The 15,276-nt window shown below is 40.5% G+C and overlaps 1 protein-coding gene across 5 annotated transcripts in view; it reads right to left on the bottom strand.

Annotated features, from left to right (window-relative positions):
* Window positions 1-15,276, bottom strand: part of LRRC28 (leucine rich repeat containing 28) — a 167,933-nt gene that overhangs the window by 32,256 nt on the left and 120,401 nt on the right. For 3 of the 5 annotated variants that reach the window (XM_045795402.2, XM_045795407.2, XM_045795404.2), the window contains one exon: window positions 9,497-9,599. The exons of 1 other annotated variant lie outside the window; for it this stretch is intronic. In XM_045795402.2, the coding sequence (XP_045651358.1) occupies window positions 9,497-9,599 (103 nt within the window). Of the gene's footprint in view, window positions 1-649; window positions 2,144-9,496; window positions 9,600-15,276 lie in introns of those variants that run through there. One more of the 5 variants, XM_087856703.1, reaches the window with a different exon arrangement.

Genomic DNA, 15,276 nt, shown 5'->3' with positions numbered 1-15,276 from the left:
GCCACCAATACCTAAAGGCCAAATTGGGCTTGAAAATTTCTACATCCGGTCATTCCAAATACAAATCTTACTCATCCCCAAATCTAATTCTTTTATAAAGTCTTCCCTGTTATACTCTCTTACCAATAATCTACCATGTTTGAAGTTTCTATCACACATTTTCTAATCGTATCACAGGCGTTCTTCTGCTGTGAACTCATCTAACGTGTTCACTTTTCTCTTCTACCTAGCAGTTTCCATACTGATAGCTAAGCAGTTCCAAACACAGATTGGTTGATTTGAGTCATACACAGATAAAGAATTTGTCTGAAAGAGAAAAGATAAAAAGGAAATAGGAAAAAGAATACCAAGTCATCCACCTGGTGCCAAAAATGAAATAATTCGGGGTGCTTGCAGGGGTCCATTAGAAGTGTCAGGGCCAGGAGATGTGCTAGTGACCTCCTAAGCATTACTAATACCTGTATTTGGTTACATTACAAGATCCATACATTTAAGGAAATGATTATATAGGGAAAATGACAGTAATCTGTCAAACAGGATTTTGGAAAATGTCTTATTTATGGATTAAATTTAATGTATCTTGAGTCATGTGTGTGTTGGGTGGGTGGGTACTATGAAGCGCCACAATATACACCAGTTAAGTCTGTTAAAATGATAGACAAGCCACAGACAGGGAGAAAATATGTGCAAATCACATATTTGATGAAAGACATGTATTCAGAATATATAAAGAACTCTCGAAAGTCAATAATTGCAAACAATCCAATCTGTAAAAAGATGTGAAAGATTGGAACACACCTTTACCAAAGAAGATAGATGGATGGCAAATCAGCACAGGAAAAGAGGTCTAATATCAGTAGTCATTAGAGAAATGCAAATTAAAACCATGAGATATCATTACTCTTATTAGGATGTCTGAAAGATAAAAAAAAAAAACTGACAAGAACTCTTGTAAGTTGCTGATGGAAATACAAAATAGCACAGCCACGTTGGAAAACAGTCCAGCAGTTTTTTATAAAGCTAAACATATACTTACCATAAGACCCAGCAAATGCATTCTTAGGAATTCTATCCAAGTGAAATGAAAATTTATGTTCACACAAAACCCCATATATGAATGTTTATGGCAGCTTCTATTATTTCATTTTATAGGACAGTCTAGAAAGGGTAAAATATAGGGACACAAAACGACCACTGTTTCCAGGGGCTGGACTGGAAGGCGGGAGGTTCATTTCAAAGGGACACGGAGGACATTTTTGAGGTGAATGAACTGTCCTGTATCTTGGTTATAGTTGTGGCTTTATGACTGTACGCATTTGTCAAAATTCACAGAAATGTTTGCTAAAAAGTGTGAATGTTACTGTATGTAAACTACACCTTATTAAAACAACCAAAAACAAACACTATCATGCTGCTGGGCCACGGTCCTGGAGCCCTCTGCTCTGTTAGTCATTAGCCTTTTGTTGTGGATTATGAGATCTCAGGGGAGAGGCAGACTTGGAAGTTGGGTAACTTGGGGGACTTCATCCATAGCTCTTCCCAGTGTGGGTAGAAATACTTGCATACTGTCGATAATTTAACCACTGGCATGGGCGCACTAGTGCAAACCAGCTACATGCTGGCCTGTCAAATAATGTCAAAGTTTATAGAAAAATTTTCGCGATTTTTGCCTTTGATGTTGACTTTGCCTTTATCCCTCTTGCTTTCATCAGCACAGAGTCTGCAGCAGCACGCTTGTGGCTTGGTATGAATATGTCCGTGGGTGGGAAGGATGTTACCCTTATGAACCATTCTGTGAAAACGAGGAAATGAATCTCAAGTTCACTTCATAATGACTGTTTCTTTCCTAATATGAAGAAAATTAAGACGAGAGAATCATATCCAAAATGCTACTACGCGGTGTGGCCACGAAGTCCGGAAGCATAGGCAAACACACAATAAATGATTCTTCTGATGATTTACTACAACACGTGGGGATGATTAAGTTGGCGAGGCCACGGTAGCCAGATATCTGGTGCAACACCAGACTAGATGTTTCTGTGAAGGTATTTTTTGGATGAGATGAACACTGAAATCGGTAGACTGTGAATACAGCTGATCGTCCTCTATAACGTGGGTGGTCCTCCCCCGATCAGCTGAAGGCCTTCAGAGAAAAAGACTGAGTGAGGTCCCCAAACTGCCTTCAGACTCAAGCTGTCACATCAACTCTTCCCTGGGTCTCCAGACAGCCCTGCAGATTTCAGACTCACCAGCCCCCATAATCTTAGGAGCCAATTCCTCAAAATAAATCAGCCTCCCTCTCCCCCTCACCCCTGCACACATCCTATTGGTTCCGTTGCTGTGGAGAACCCTGACTAATGTACGTGGTAAAATAATATTATTTGTTTTCAAACTTTATAGCCACACTGTAGTAGAAGAACCCTGAGCAAAACCATAAAACAATGAAAATGCAGAATAAAAACCAAGCAAGTCATTTGTGAATATTTACTTCATACTGTTACTGCCTTAACAGCTGCTGCTTCTTAATACAATTGTGCATGAACTGTACGTGGACACTTCCCACGGAATTTAACAATATAGAGTAACAAAAAAAGGTTGAGGGAACTGAAAGCCAGATTTTTCCTAATGCTTTCCTCATCTCCCATAATTAAAAAGACAGGTGTCTGACTGAAACCACTGAAAAGGCTCACATTAACAAGTAAGTGGATTCTCTTTTTATATAGGGTCTAATTTCCCTTTGACAATTCCTTTAGCAGAAGTTCCTACTCTTCACCACTGGATATAAAGGGCTAATTAAATTCATTTTCGGATACATCTATTAAATGCCTTCTCTGCCTCACAGTGGAGAAGAGCCACAGCTATGAGGAATGCAGGCTGGAAGGGAGGAATTCACACGAGTTAGGGGACTTTTCTGCTGGGCATGGCCAACCGCCCTCAACCTCATCAGACATGAAATGTCCACCCCTATTACATGATATGATGCAGGCGTGAGAAAGGTATTTTCCGTCTCTGCTCTCAAGGAGCTAGCAGAGGGGCTCAAACATACAGAGGTGATTCTAGAACGAGGAGGAGAGAGAGGCAGTGTGCATAGCACACAGATTAAGAGTATGGACGGGGGCGCCTGGGTGGCACAGCGGTTAAGCGTCTGCCTTCAGCTCAGGGTGTGATCCCAGCGTTATGGGCTCGAGCCCCACATCAGGCTCCTCCGCTATGAGCCTGCTTCTTCCTCTCCCACTCCCCCTGCTTGTGTTCCCTCTCTCGCTGGCTGTCTCTATCTCTGTCGAATAAATAAATAAAATCTTTAAAAAAAAAAAAAAGAGTATGGACGACGAAGCAGATGATAACTCTACCACCACCCAGCTTGCTGAGCTGGGACAGTTTACTTAATCTTTCTAAGCTTCAGTTTCTTCTTTTCTCAAATGGGGATAACATCACAAGGATTGCTGGCAAGATTATGTGAAAGATGCAGATAAATCCCTGCACACATTGCCTGGCACATAGTAACGGTTAAGTCACGTTTATAACTGTTCTTGTTTTCTACTATTATAGTAAATGATTCTTTTGTTAATCTGCTACAATACTGTGTCTGATGGTTAAATTCCTGTATCAATTTGCCTTAACCACAGTCCTCAGACATGTGGTCAAACACTGGTCTAGATGTTGCCATGAAGGAATCTATTGTTAGGAAGTAACATTAGCCTGATGATATTCCAGGGAAACGGAACAGGGATTTGGCTTTGTGAATGCGCAGGGAACAGGGGGTTAAACAGTTCCCACTGGCCAGAGTGTCTGGCATATGGAAGGGAATGACAAGTGGGGGAGCAGGCTGGAAAGGTATCTGCCCTGGAAGCCAGTGTCACTCATCTCCGTAAGAAGTAGTTACGAAATGAATTGCTAGGAAGGAGGGATGGGAATCCCATATATGCCTCTGTTCACAATGAAATGAAATCATTATTAGCTGGCAATTATTAAACCTTGGTATCTTTGACTTCCAACTCAGCAGTTTTTATGACTTTAGATTAAATGCCAAGGTGGTTACCAAAAAATTGTACATCGGAACCTTTAAGTGAGTTATAAAAATGAGTTGAAATCTGTTACAAATGTTAGTACTCTGGGCTTAGTTATGCAGAATAATTTATAGCAATTATCACATCATTTTCTTTCACCTCAATGTTTTCAGAGCTGCCACTCAACATTTAACCCTAAAAGCGAAGTGAACAGTGACATCATTTTGCTACTAAGATTGTGCTCCAGAACATGTGTGTGTTTTAGCACGTTAACTCATGTGCATTTTCACACTTCCCATTTCACCTAACAGTGTGTTAAAAGAATTAAATTCTCTTACTGAAAGCACCCAAATAACTATCTTTTAATTCTTCAGAAAGCACACAAAGTCATCCGTATGTTCGTTATTGTGGGAACTGCTACAAGATTTACCCTCCCCTTTAACATTAAAAGGTTTTTTCTTTCAGCTTAAATTATAGGAAAAAGAAAGGGAGAAGCAGACAAGGAGAAGGAAAGACACTATGCCACCCAGAGAGGATGGGCCTTGGTCTGGATGAAGAGTCTGCCATCTTGGCAGGGCCTAATTTAAGGCTTAGTTTTGTTGTGTCTGAGAATGCATTTATTTTGCTTTCATTCTTGAAAAGTATTTTTGCTGGCTGCTAGGCTGACTTGTTTTGTTTTGTTTTGTTTAGCACCTTAAAAATGTCGTTCTACTGTTTTCTGACCTTCATAGTCTCTGATGAGAAGGTAACAGTCTTTGTACATAATTTGTCATTTTTCTCTGGTTGCTTTCATGATTTCCTTTTTATCTTTGGTTTTTGGCAGCTTTGCCTAGGCATCGTTTTCTTTGTAATTTATGCTGCTTAGAGTTTGCTGAGCTCCTTGAAAATGCAAAAAGTCTTTCATCATATTTAGGAAATTTTCAGACATATTTCATCAAACATTTTTGCTGCATTTCTCTTAGGAAAGAGAAAAATTAGGAAAACTCTGTTCCTTCTGGGACACCAATTATACCACTTTCAGGCTTTTTTATATTGTCTGGCAGATCCCTGATGCTGGGTTCATTTTTCTTTTCAATCTTTTTTCTCTGTGTTCCTCACACTGAATCATTTCTATTGATCTACCTCCAAGCTCACTGACGTTTCCTCTGTTATACCCATTCGGTTGTTAAGCCCATCAAGAAAAATTTTTATTTCAGATACTGTATTTCAACTCTAGAATTTCCATTTGTTTCTTTCCAATAGTTTCTTTCCTTCCCTGGTCTTTTCATTCCCTACAAACTTATTTTTCATTACTTCATTGCAAATAGTTGTTTTAAAATCCTCATCGGTCAATTCCGACAGTTTGGGTCCTCTCAGGTTGGTGTTTGCTGATTGTTTTTTTCTTTGAGAACGGGTCACATTTTCCATATTGTTCATATGTTATGAAAAGTTATATTATGAAGATGCTGGATTCTGTTACATTCCTCTAAAACTTAAAAGGAGTGTTAATATTTTTGTTTTAATAAACAATTACTTTGTTGGAATCAAACTGCAAACCCTGTCTCTTGATTGACAGCTCAAGTCATACTTCAGTATTTTTATCTGCAGCTACACTGCTTTGTGCTTGCCCCACGAGGTGTGGTTCAGGTTCAAGTATCTAACATTGCTTGTTATTAGATGGGGGGGCAGCCCCCACATAAAAGTAGACTATGATATACAGGCTATTTATTTATGTATTTATTTTTTAAAGATTGTATTTATTTATTTGAGGGGGAAGGGGGCAGAGGGAGAAGGAGAGTATCTTTTTTTTTTTTTTTAAGATCTTTTTAAATTTATTTATTCGACAGAGACAGAGACAGCCAGCGAGAGAGGGAACACAAGCAGGGGGAGTGGGAGAGGAAGAAGCAGGCTCATAGCAGAGGAGCCTGATGTGGGGCTCGATCCCATAACGCCAGGATCACGCCCTGAGCTGAAGGCAGACGCTTAACCGCTGTGCCACCCAGGCGCCCCAGAAGGAGAGTATCTTAAGCAGTCTCTGAGCTGAGCACTGAGCCCGAGATCATGACCTCAGCCAAACCAAGAGTCCAATGCAAAACAGACTGAGCTGCCCAGGTGCCCCAAGGCTACTTTTTTCAGACTGCTGGTTTAACTCAGAACTCAGAATGCACTTCTCATATAAACAACTCTGCTACCTTAAGTGGTTATATTAACAACCATTTGATCAAGTCATTTAACCAATTTGTACCAAATCCAGCTGTAATTGCTTATTTACATACGAAAAAGCAAAGCAATGGCTCAGTTTTCTTTTCTGCAAATAATCAGACAACTGAAAAAATAACTGGTACAGGATCACTTTTACCATTAAGTTCTCCTAAGTAAGCAAATGTGCCAATTACCATTCTCTAAAATTCTTAACGGGAAGGACTTCTCTTTCTGGGTAAAATACAGAAGAACTAAAGACATTTACTCCTATAGTAAGAGTAAGAAAGACCCAGACAAAATAAGAATCATACTTTCCCATGAAGCCGGCAAAGAGCATTGGATGCAAGGAAGCTGCGATAGCCATTCTCCAAGACGGCGCCCACGGCCCTCCCCGCCTAGTACTCACTCCCAAAAGCAGTCTCCTCCCACAATGAATAGGGTTGACCTGTGTAATCAACAGGGTATAGCAGAAATGACGGTGTATAACTTCAAGGCTAGGTCATGAACGACAGTCCCATACTCTAAGTTTCTATAAATTCTACCTCTCTTATTTATTTTTTGTATTCACAGTTATTTTTATATATTAGGATAAACATCTAAGTTATCTTTGTCTTTTCTACAATTCTTAGCACAGTGCTGACTTGCTAGTTAATGATCAATAAATATATGACAAATAAGTGAACATATAATAAGGAGGTGCTAACTTTATTTCCATGAATATCAAAGATAATTGTATGAGACTTCTAAGATTTCTTGAAACTGTATGACATTTGTTATTTGCTATATTAATCCTTGTTTATAGTTTTATAACTGATTCTGTATTTTCCTTCTGAGATGTGAATTGTACATATAGCAGGCTTTTCATATTGCTCCACAGTCCCTAAAGCTGTGTTTATTTTGCTCTGTTGCTCTAATTCTCTTAGACTCCCCCTTGGAAGAGGTAATGTCATTGTTTCAGACGGTACAGTACAGCAGAAGTTAGTGTGTTCTTATATTCCAGGCCTACATCTAGGAAGCAACATGTGAAAGCAGTGGAGAACCACGTACGTTGATCCTTAGGTTCTCAGCTTAAATATTATCTCCTTAAAGAGAATTAGCACCAGGTTTGATCAATTATTTATTGTTTATTTGGATTCCAGGTTAGATTATATGGTCCACAAGGCCAGGTACTAAGAATTGCTTTACTCATCACTGTATGGCCATTGCCTAACATAGTGACCAGAGTAGTTGCTCAATAAATATTCACTGAACGAACTAAGTGAACCTTGTTCAGAATCAAGAAGTGCACTTTCTAGGCCTCAAGTACCCTTTTGCTCTTTATATTAGGTCTACCTCAGAACCTTGTTCTACCCCTCGCACTTCCTTCTCCCAAAGCAGCCCCACTTTGAGTTGGAATAGGGGAGTCCCTTTGCATATATTCAACAAGAGAAGAGAAAAGAGATCAAAGAAGGAGGCCCCTTAATTCTGCTGCCAAGCCTTCAGTAGACACCATCTATTAGAATTGACTATATTTTGCCATAAAATATCATACAGTTTTGGGGGTGCAAAATGGGTTAAATGACCTTTTAATGAGCCGGCTGGGAATATAACCACCAGAATTCCTTCTAAGGAGAAATGTGTTCTGAGTTAAACCAACAGACCATGCCTTTTGGATCACAGTTCATTTGTAAGTGGGGCTGCCTCTATTCCAAAAACTACTAATATTACAAAACCAATTGTTTGATACTGTCCTTTGAATAATTATTTATTTTCTTATTACTACTTCCAAAGGAAGATGTTATAACAAATTATAATAATAAATTTAGACTACTGGCTAATAATTTGCATATTTTGTCCTACTATTTATTTTCTCAAAGAAAATTAATGATAAAATTCACTACTCCTGCTACCAGATACCAAGTCAAGGATTAAAAAACATCTCCCTACTCAGCACGTATAGAACTTTCTGACAGTCAATAACATCCACGTCTACACAACAAAGTAGAAGGCTCTTTATCTTAAGTAAAAGCTATCCCTTAATTGTGGTAGAGACTTCAGTGCAGTCTCTGAAGGCTTAGATGTGGGAAGACCTGCCTTCAGCCGTGGAGCGTGCTTGCATCATTCCGTGTATCTTGGTGATGGAAGGCATTTTACTTACCACTAGGAAGAATTAGGCTATACTACAGATCCTTTAAGAACTCATTAGGATTAATGACTGAGTGGTATCGCAGCTGTCACATAATCAGCTGTGGAAAAATCACTGAGCTAAGAACCCCACCGCACATTCTATTATCTCTGCTTCATAGAAGGTTCTGAAATACATCTCTGGGGTTGCATTTCGTCAGCCTATATGGGCACTTCGAAGCGTCATCGAAGGCTCTTCCAAGATAACAATGGTATAATTTTTCCTAAGGGAAGGCCACTACTCCGAGGAAGGCCTTTTGTGGAGTAATTGCTGCTCAGGGCCCATCCCCTGGAGCCAGGCCAAGAGGGGAGTGGCTGTCCTCCGTGCACAAGCTTATTGTCAGCTCTCTTCTTGCCAGAACTACATATAGTATGAGCCAGCTTATGCGGGGCATTGGAATCACAAGGACAGAGTCAAATATGCTGGCAAAGTAGCCTTGAAGGTATCCCAAGTACCCTTTGGCTGTTTATGTGCAGAAAGGCAGGCCGGTTAAAAGCAGGTTTTGGTGGTTGAGTTGTCCTATATTAAACTCACACCACTCTGGGAAACACTTTAAGGTGGTTCTGTCCCAACATTATAGAAGGAGAAGCTGAGACTGCCTTTCCAGAAGCCTGACTGAGAAGGAAAGATTATTGCTGCTCTGAAAATAAAGACCTATCATTTCCCTTGAACTGAAACATCTGTTTTAGTTGCTAGAATCATGATTCGTATTGAGACTATTTCAAATGTTGCATTCTAAATATTTCGAAATGGTCCATCGTTCTCGACACTAGAGCTATTCCTACAGTAAAATCGTCACAGTAGTAGAGTGCAGAGAAAGGAAAGCTTTTAAGTTCATGCTGATTCCTCCAGGCAGTGGTTGGTACTATGGAGCTTCTAACTGTATACATGGATTCATTTTTGCCTGGAAAATAATCAACAACTTGCTTACTAACTGAACTCGATGTATAATACTATAAATTGCTTGCCCAATATTCTTAGCTTCTAAAGGTATTTGCTTTAGCACAGCAAGGCCAAAGACAGAATTGAACAGGATGATACAAAGCAGTTCACCTATTTCTAAGCTACATCGGGACCAACAAATGAAATCTAAATGAACGTGGCAAAGAGTTTAGCTATAATATAAAACATGAATCAGCCTTACCCACTGCACCCGATGACTTTATTGTACAGATAGGACGGCAAGCCTTTCAGGTGAATGTTGTTATCCACGTACACGTATTGTAGTTCTCGAGATCGACCTAAATCTGGATTAGAAAGAAAAGTAGTATAATTCCTAGAAATACGTACCAGTACAACATGAAATGTAAACTGTAATCCATAACATTAGAATAAGTCAAAATTTCTATTCTAGAGGACAGATTGTTACAGATTTAACCGAACTCTGGGTGTGAAATTATATCAGCTGGAATATTAGATTCTGGAATATTAGATCAGAAAACATGACTGTACAAAAATGACTTAAGCCACCTGGACCTTGATTTCTTGAACTGTGAAATGAGATAACTGGGAAGAGAATATGATTAAATTTCCTTCCCACCTAACAATACCATGACCTTTTATAAGCAATTTTAATTAAATAATGCTTGTTGTAGGTCTGCATTCAGTTTCATTTTCCTACAATGGAAAAAAGGTGATATGAACAAACTTGGCAGGTCAGCCTAGCCCGGCTTAGTTCTACCCCTATATCACCTACTGTGTCTCACCTCCCCTGGGTAGAGGGGGGGGGGAGCAGAGGTGAGGGAGGGCTAGGGATCAGGCCTTGGCTGGGCTGAAATCTCCGGAGCTAGGCCAATGGCAGAACGGATAAACTGCCCAAGGCTGTAGGGGGAGGAAGAAGCATAGGGAACCCTAAATCCCAGTCCCTTAGTGTGAAGACGAGGTGCACAACACCTGTAGGCCAGTGAATAAGGACTAAGACGGGTATTGTTACAAAGAAAACCACAGGCCCAGAATGCAATCGCTTATGCTAGGCCACATCACCAAACCGGGCCTTAATACCTAACCTAATTGCAGTTTCAGCGTCCCCCTGGAATGTAACCTTTAACCAGTCAACATGGAATTTCCTGGTGAGCGCTAGGAAATTTACTGCTAGACCCCATCTGTCCTCCTCAGCAGGGCAACCTTGCCTAAAATAATGCATTCTTTCCTAATAATTTCCTTTTTACTGCTCCCTCTCTGCCTTTAAAAACTTTCTGCAGCTTGACAGAACTCCGTTTGACTTGCTAGGTGGGATGCTGCCCCATTATCACTCAATAAAGCCAAGAAGATCTTCTAATGTACTCAGTTGACTTTCTGTTATTTAACAGTATGTACCAAGAATGGGAAGAGTGAGAAAGGGGGTCCAAAAAGAGGGGTCTGCAATAGGAACAGGTGTGCCAGAAAGAGACAGAATCCAGATGTGTCCCAGAAGCAGCCAGGCAATGGGGAGGCAATGGTTGGAGGAGGACTCGGTGAAGAGACAAGCACAGAGTACCGAAGGCAATCTCTGGCCAACACAGGCAGCAGAGACACTTCCAAGTGTTGAGAATGTTCGACCAGCCTTCCTTTCCACTCCTAGTGCTCACTGGGTGGGCTTCTTTGTCTTCACTGCCACAGAACACAATCCTCAGCAGCCTTGCTAAACCCTCTACTCCCGGAAGCAAGAACACAATCTTTGAAAAATTTTCTGGAGTTTTGCTTGCGCCAATAGGCCAATAGGCAATAGGCTGAGGGACATCTCTTCCCCCTAGACCTGCAGTTTGGGAGAGACAGAGGCTCAGATAGCTGAATTAGGAGGTTCTTAAATGTATTACATTTCAAAAAGAAACCCATTTTCCCATTAAGGACCTTAAGGATAGAGATATGAAAATGATATAATATAGATATAGACAGGCAGGAAAAGTGATAAAAATCACTGCTCTAGGGAGGCTTGTAGAAAGTCTTATGGGTTCACAGATGGGTTCTGTAGACAATCTGTTACAGAAAGTGGGAGGGGGTGGCAGAAGACTGAGTTGAGGAAGGGTTTCTCCTGGAAGAGTGTGGAGAAGGGTCCGTATAGCCTCCTCCTTCCCATTGCTCGTCCTATCACAATGATCCTGTCCAGGACTAGCATTGGAGCAAGACACAAAAAGAGGAACCAAAGCTGGGAGTGCTGGGAGACATCAAAGGGGGAAGTGGCAACTCTCAGGGAGAAAAAATAATTTCCGGGCTCCTGGCTACAGATGCCCCTCCCCAGTGTGGTGGCTTGACAATATCTAACAAACAGAATAGGCAGAAATGGTGTGTGATTTCAGATAGTAAGCCACAGAAGGCATTGCAGCTTCCTCTTTCTCTCTGCCTTGGATCACTCATTTTGGAAGAAGACAACTTCCTGGTCATGAGGGCCCTCCCACAGATCTCTGGAGAGGAAATGGCTCCATCTTGGAAGCAGCGCCCCCCCGCCCCAGTTCAAGCCTTCAGGTTACTATAGCCCCAAGGCTATGTAAATATCCTGTTCTTCCTCAAAATCTTGCATATTAATGTTAGCATCCACCAATGGATCTTGTTTGCAACAATTATTGTCCAGTATTTATCTAACAGTGACGGTCTATTACCATCTTTCTGTCTACATTTATTAACTGCCATTCTATAAGGAAGAGCCTTCCCTTCCTTCCCATTTATTTGATTTTTATATCGGTATGGATTCATGGAAATTTATTTTATCATAAGGACTAAAAACCCAATATCATTATGATTTATCAGTTAAAATGTTCCAGTTTTGGCAATTAGGAGCAGAGTAAGGTTGGCTCTTACGTTCTTCTAACAAGTTTTCATCCTTTTTTGAGTACTTCCTTACTTCCTGGCACAAGATGTTCCAAGCTCAGCTTGTATTTTCCCTCCTCTAGCCATGACATCAACTACTTTCTCCAAGGAGTCTTGATTCCTTTTCTTGGGGTGTGTTTATAAACCATGATCTGAGCGCCATGTGTGCTCATTACTGTGGGAGTGCCTGCCATTCCTTCTAGAATCTCATAGCGGACAGACCTTTAAAACATATGGAAGTGTAAGAATCTGTGTGTTCATCTACATCAGTATTGTTGGAGGTGTACCCTTGGCATCGAATCCTCCCAGTGGACTTGCTGGTTGACCAGCAAGATGGGTAGATTCTTGGTACTTCCCTTCTGAAGGAGTCTACCAATCTGCTTCCCCTACAGCAATGTATGAAGGCACAGCCTTTCTCACAGCCTCAACTTTTAAAACATGTTCTCCTATTTAAAAGTTTTTGTCATTCTGATAGGTGAGAAATGATAACTTGGCATTGTCTTCATTTGCATTTCTCTAATTATGAGTGTGAACATTTTCAAATATGTCTGAGGGCCATTTTTACATATTTTTTTGTGAATTGTCTGTTCGTAGCTTATGTGTCTATTCTTTCACTTATTAGCCACGGGAGCAGAACTTCAGTTGGCAAGACGTGAAATGGCACAGGAGTGCCTAGCCCCTCAACCTTAGCGGTTGTTATGACAACTGAATGTGAATGTCATCTGTGAAATTTCAATCACTACACAATATTTTTTAAGCATAAGAATATATACTATATGTAAATAATGTATACTGTTACATTGCGTATAAACATATCTGCTGTTACAAAAGGCCATAAATTTATAGATGGAAAAAATAGAGATAGAAATACCAGAACCTGTTTGCACTGAAAAAGGCCCCAACACTACCCAAAGAATTCCTCTTCTAGATTTCTTCACTACTTCTCTGATGTGTCTACACATCCTGTCATCACAAACAGGCATCTGTAGACTTGAAAGTCATATAGAAAACTGTGGAATTTTTCAAAAAAATGAAACTACATTGATAAATTGCAAAAAAGCCTTGTTTCAGATTTGCCTTTCGGAGCCCCCATGGGACTCGAGGAAAGATTCTTTACTTGAGCTTATGCAGCATGAAGAGTGTAGGATACTAACTGATAGAGTAAGAACAGTCTTGGGGTCAGACAACCTGCGTCTGAATTCCCATTCTCCTGTTTACTAAATGGGTGTCCTCAGTTTCCCTAACCATATAAAGGAGAAAATGATGTTCTTTTTTTTTTTTTTTTTAAGATTTGTTTATTTTAGAGAGAAAGCACAAGCGGTGGGGAGGGAGAGAGAGGGACAGAGAATTCCCAGCAGACTCTCCGATGAGCACAGAGCCCAATGTGGGGCTCGATCCCACGACCCTGAGATTGTGACGTGAGCCAAAACCAAGAGTTGGACCCTCAACCGACTGAGCCACCCAGGCGCCCCAATAATGCTGTTTCTTAAGTTAGGTGAGAATTGCTAACAAAGTTTCTAAATTATCAAGCAGAATCCTTGGCATACACCTTCTCCAATATATGGCAATTATTATTATTCTCATTATTAGTAGGTGACATATTTGGAAGTGTGGCTCTACAGCAGAAGGCCGATTAAGAGAGAATTCTCCGTGGCATACAGCAAAAGGCACTAACGCTTTTCTATAGTTTAATTGCACAGAAAAGAGTTGGAGGCAACAGCCTCTAGAGACAGCGATTCATCCCCTTGAGTCAAGGACACAAAATGGGACATGACAGAGGAAGCACCTCTCCCCTCTAATACACACAAAAGAGCTTGTGCAAATGAAATGAGGCTACGTGCAAGGATCATAATACAAAATTAAATAAAAGCCAACACTGGCTACTTTCTATCTTAGTTTTATAGGGGAAAAAAAATGAAGACTCAATGCTTTAAAAATACTATTTGGTTTAGATCTTAAGACTTTTCGATATTCCAGAGAATTCTTTTTGTATCTCCTGACCACTTTGGGGAAGTCCTTTTTTTATATATGCCCCTAATGGAATGAATGGTTTTCTACTGAAGCTGAAAGAAAACATGACTCAGTTGTGATCAAATCTATCACACAGTGGTAAGTGTAACACTGCACGGACATGAGTATTTAATATAGACACTTAACCTTTCCAAATAACACAATCTCGCACAAAGTACGAAAGAGCAGTACTGCCATCACAGCATGCAGTGGGCCATGGAGTCAGAACGGAATCCGAATCCTGGCTTTCTACTTTCTAACTGCTTCAGGACATGAGGTGCAAATCAAACAATCAAACACTCCTAGGCTGCTACGTCCTCTGCAACACCAGATGGTAATATTTATCTCACAGGCTCAGCAAGGAGCCTCAACAAGGTGTACAACACCGAACCTGATCCTTGCATAAGCGGTTCTCGATACATCTTAGTCTTTACCTCTCTCCTCTGAATATAAAGAGAAGATCACAAAACAGTGCAAGATCATAAAGAGAAGAAAGCAGCTCTTGCTTTAGCTGACCCAGCACAGCCTACTAGCCAGGCTGAGACCCCGAAACACCTGGCAAGGTCAGGCTGTCTGGGCAGAGCTGTGACAGCCTCGTGAAAGCATGCTCTCGGCCAAAGACCCTTCCGCTGCCAAAACCCCAAGCACAATGGAATGGCATTCTGTAATCATAATGATGCTGAAATATAAGGTCTGAAAAAGCTTTGAAATATTTCTTCTGCTCTTAAGAGAGAAAATCTTCACTCGATAATTAACTTTGGAAGAGACCATTCACATACTAGCTAACGAGCTGGTTTGTTTTCTTCCTTCCATTAATTTTAATATATTACTATCTTGAAATAAATATACCAGGTAATAATATTTTTTAAAGTTCCCGTGCAAAACTGTTCAGTACATGAACTTTATAAAGCAAAGAAGTTGTCCATATGCATAGATGCTAAAGCAACAAAGAACTTTTTCATGTGGCTTTTAAAAGTGCTGTACTGTGTCTAAAATGTTTCCCCTTTTTTTCCAGACCCACAGATCAAAGTATTGTTAACTCAGAAATTAGCAAAGCTAGCGATCCTGCAAAAACTCCAATTCTTTTTTTTCTCCCCTGCTTCAAGGCCCTGGCAAATGCAGTCCACATGG

The sequence above is a fragment of the Ursus americanus genome, chromosome 28, assembly GCF_024610735.1.
Source record: "Ursus americanus isolate L20-20 chromosome 28, mUrsAme1.1.p, whole genome shotgun sequence".
NCBI lineage: Eukaryota > Metazoa > Chordata > Mammalia > Carnivora > Ursidae > Ursus > Ursus americanus.
This window is presented reverse-complemented; position numbering and strand designations above follow the sequence as displayed.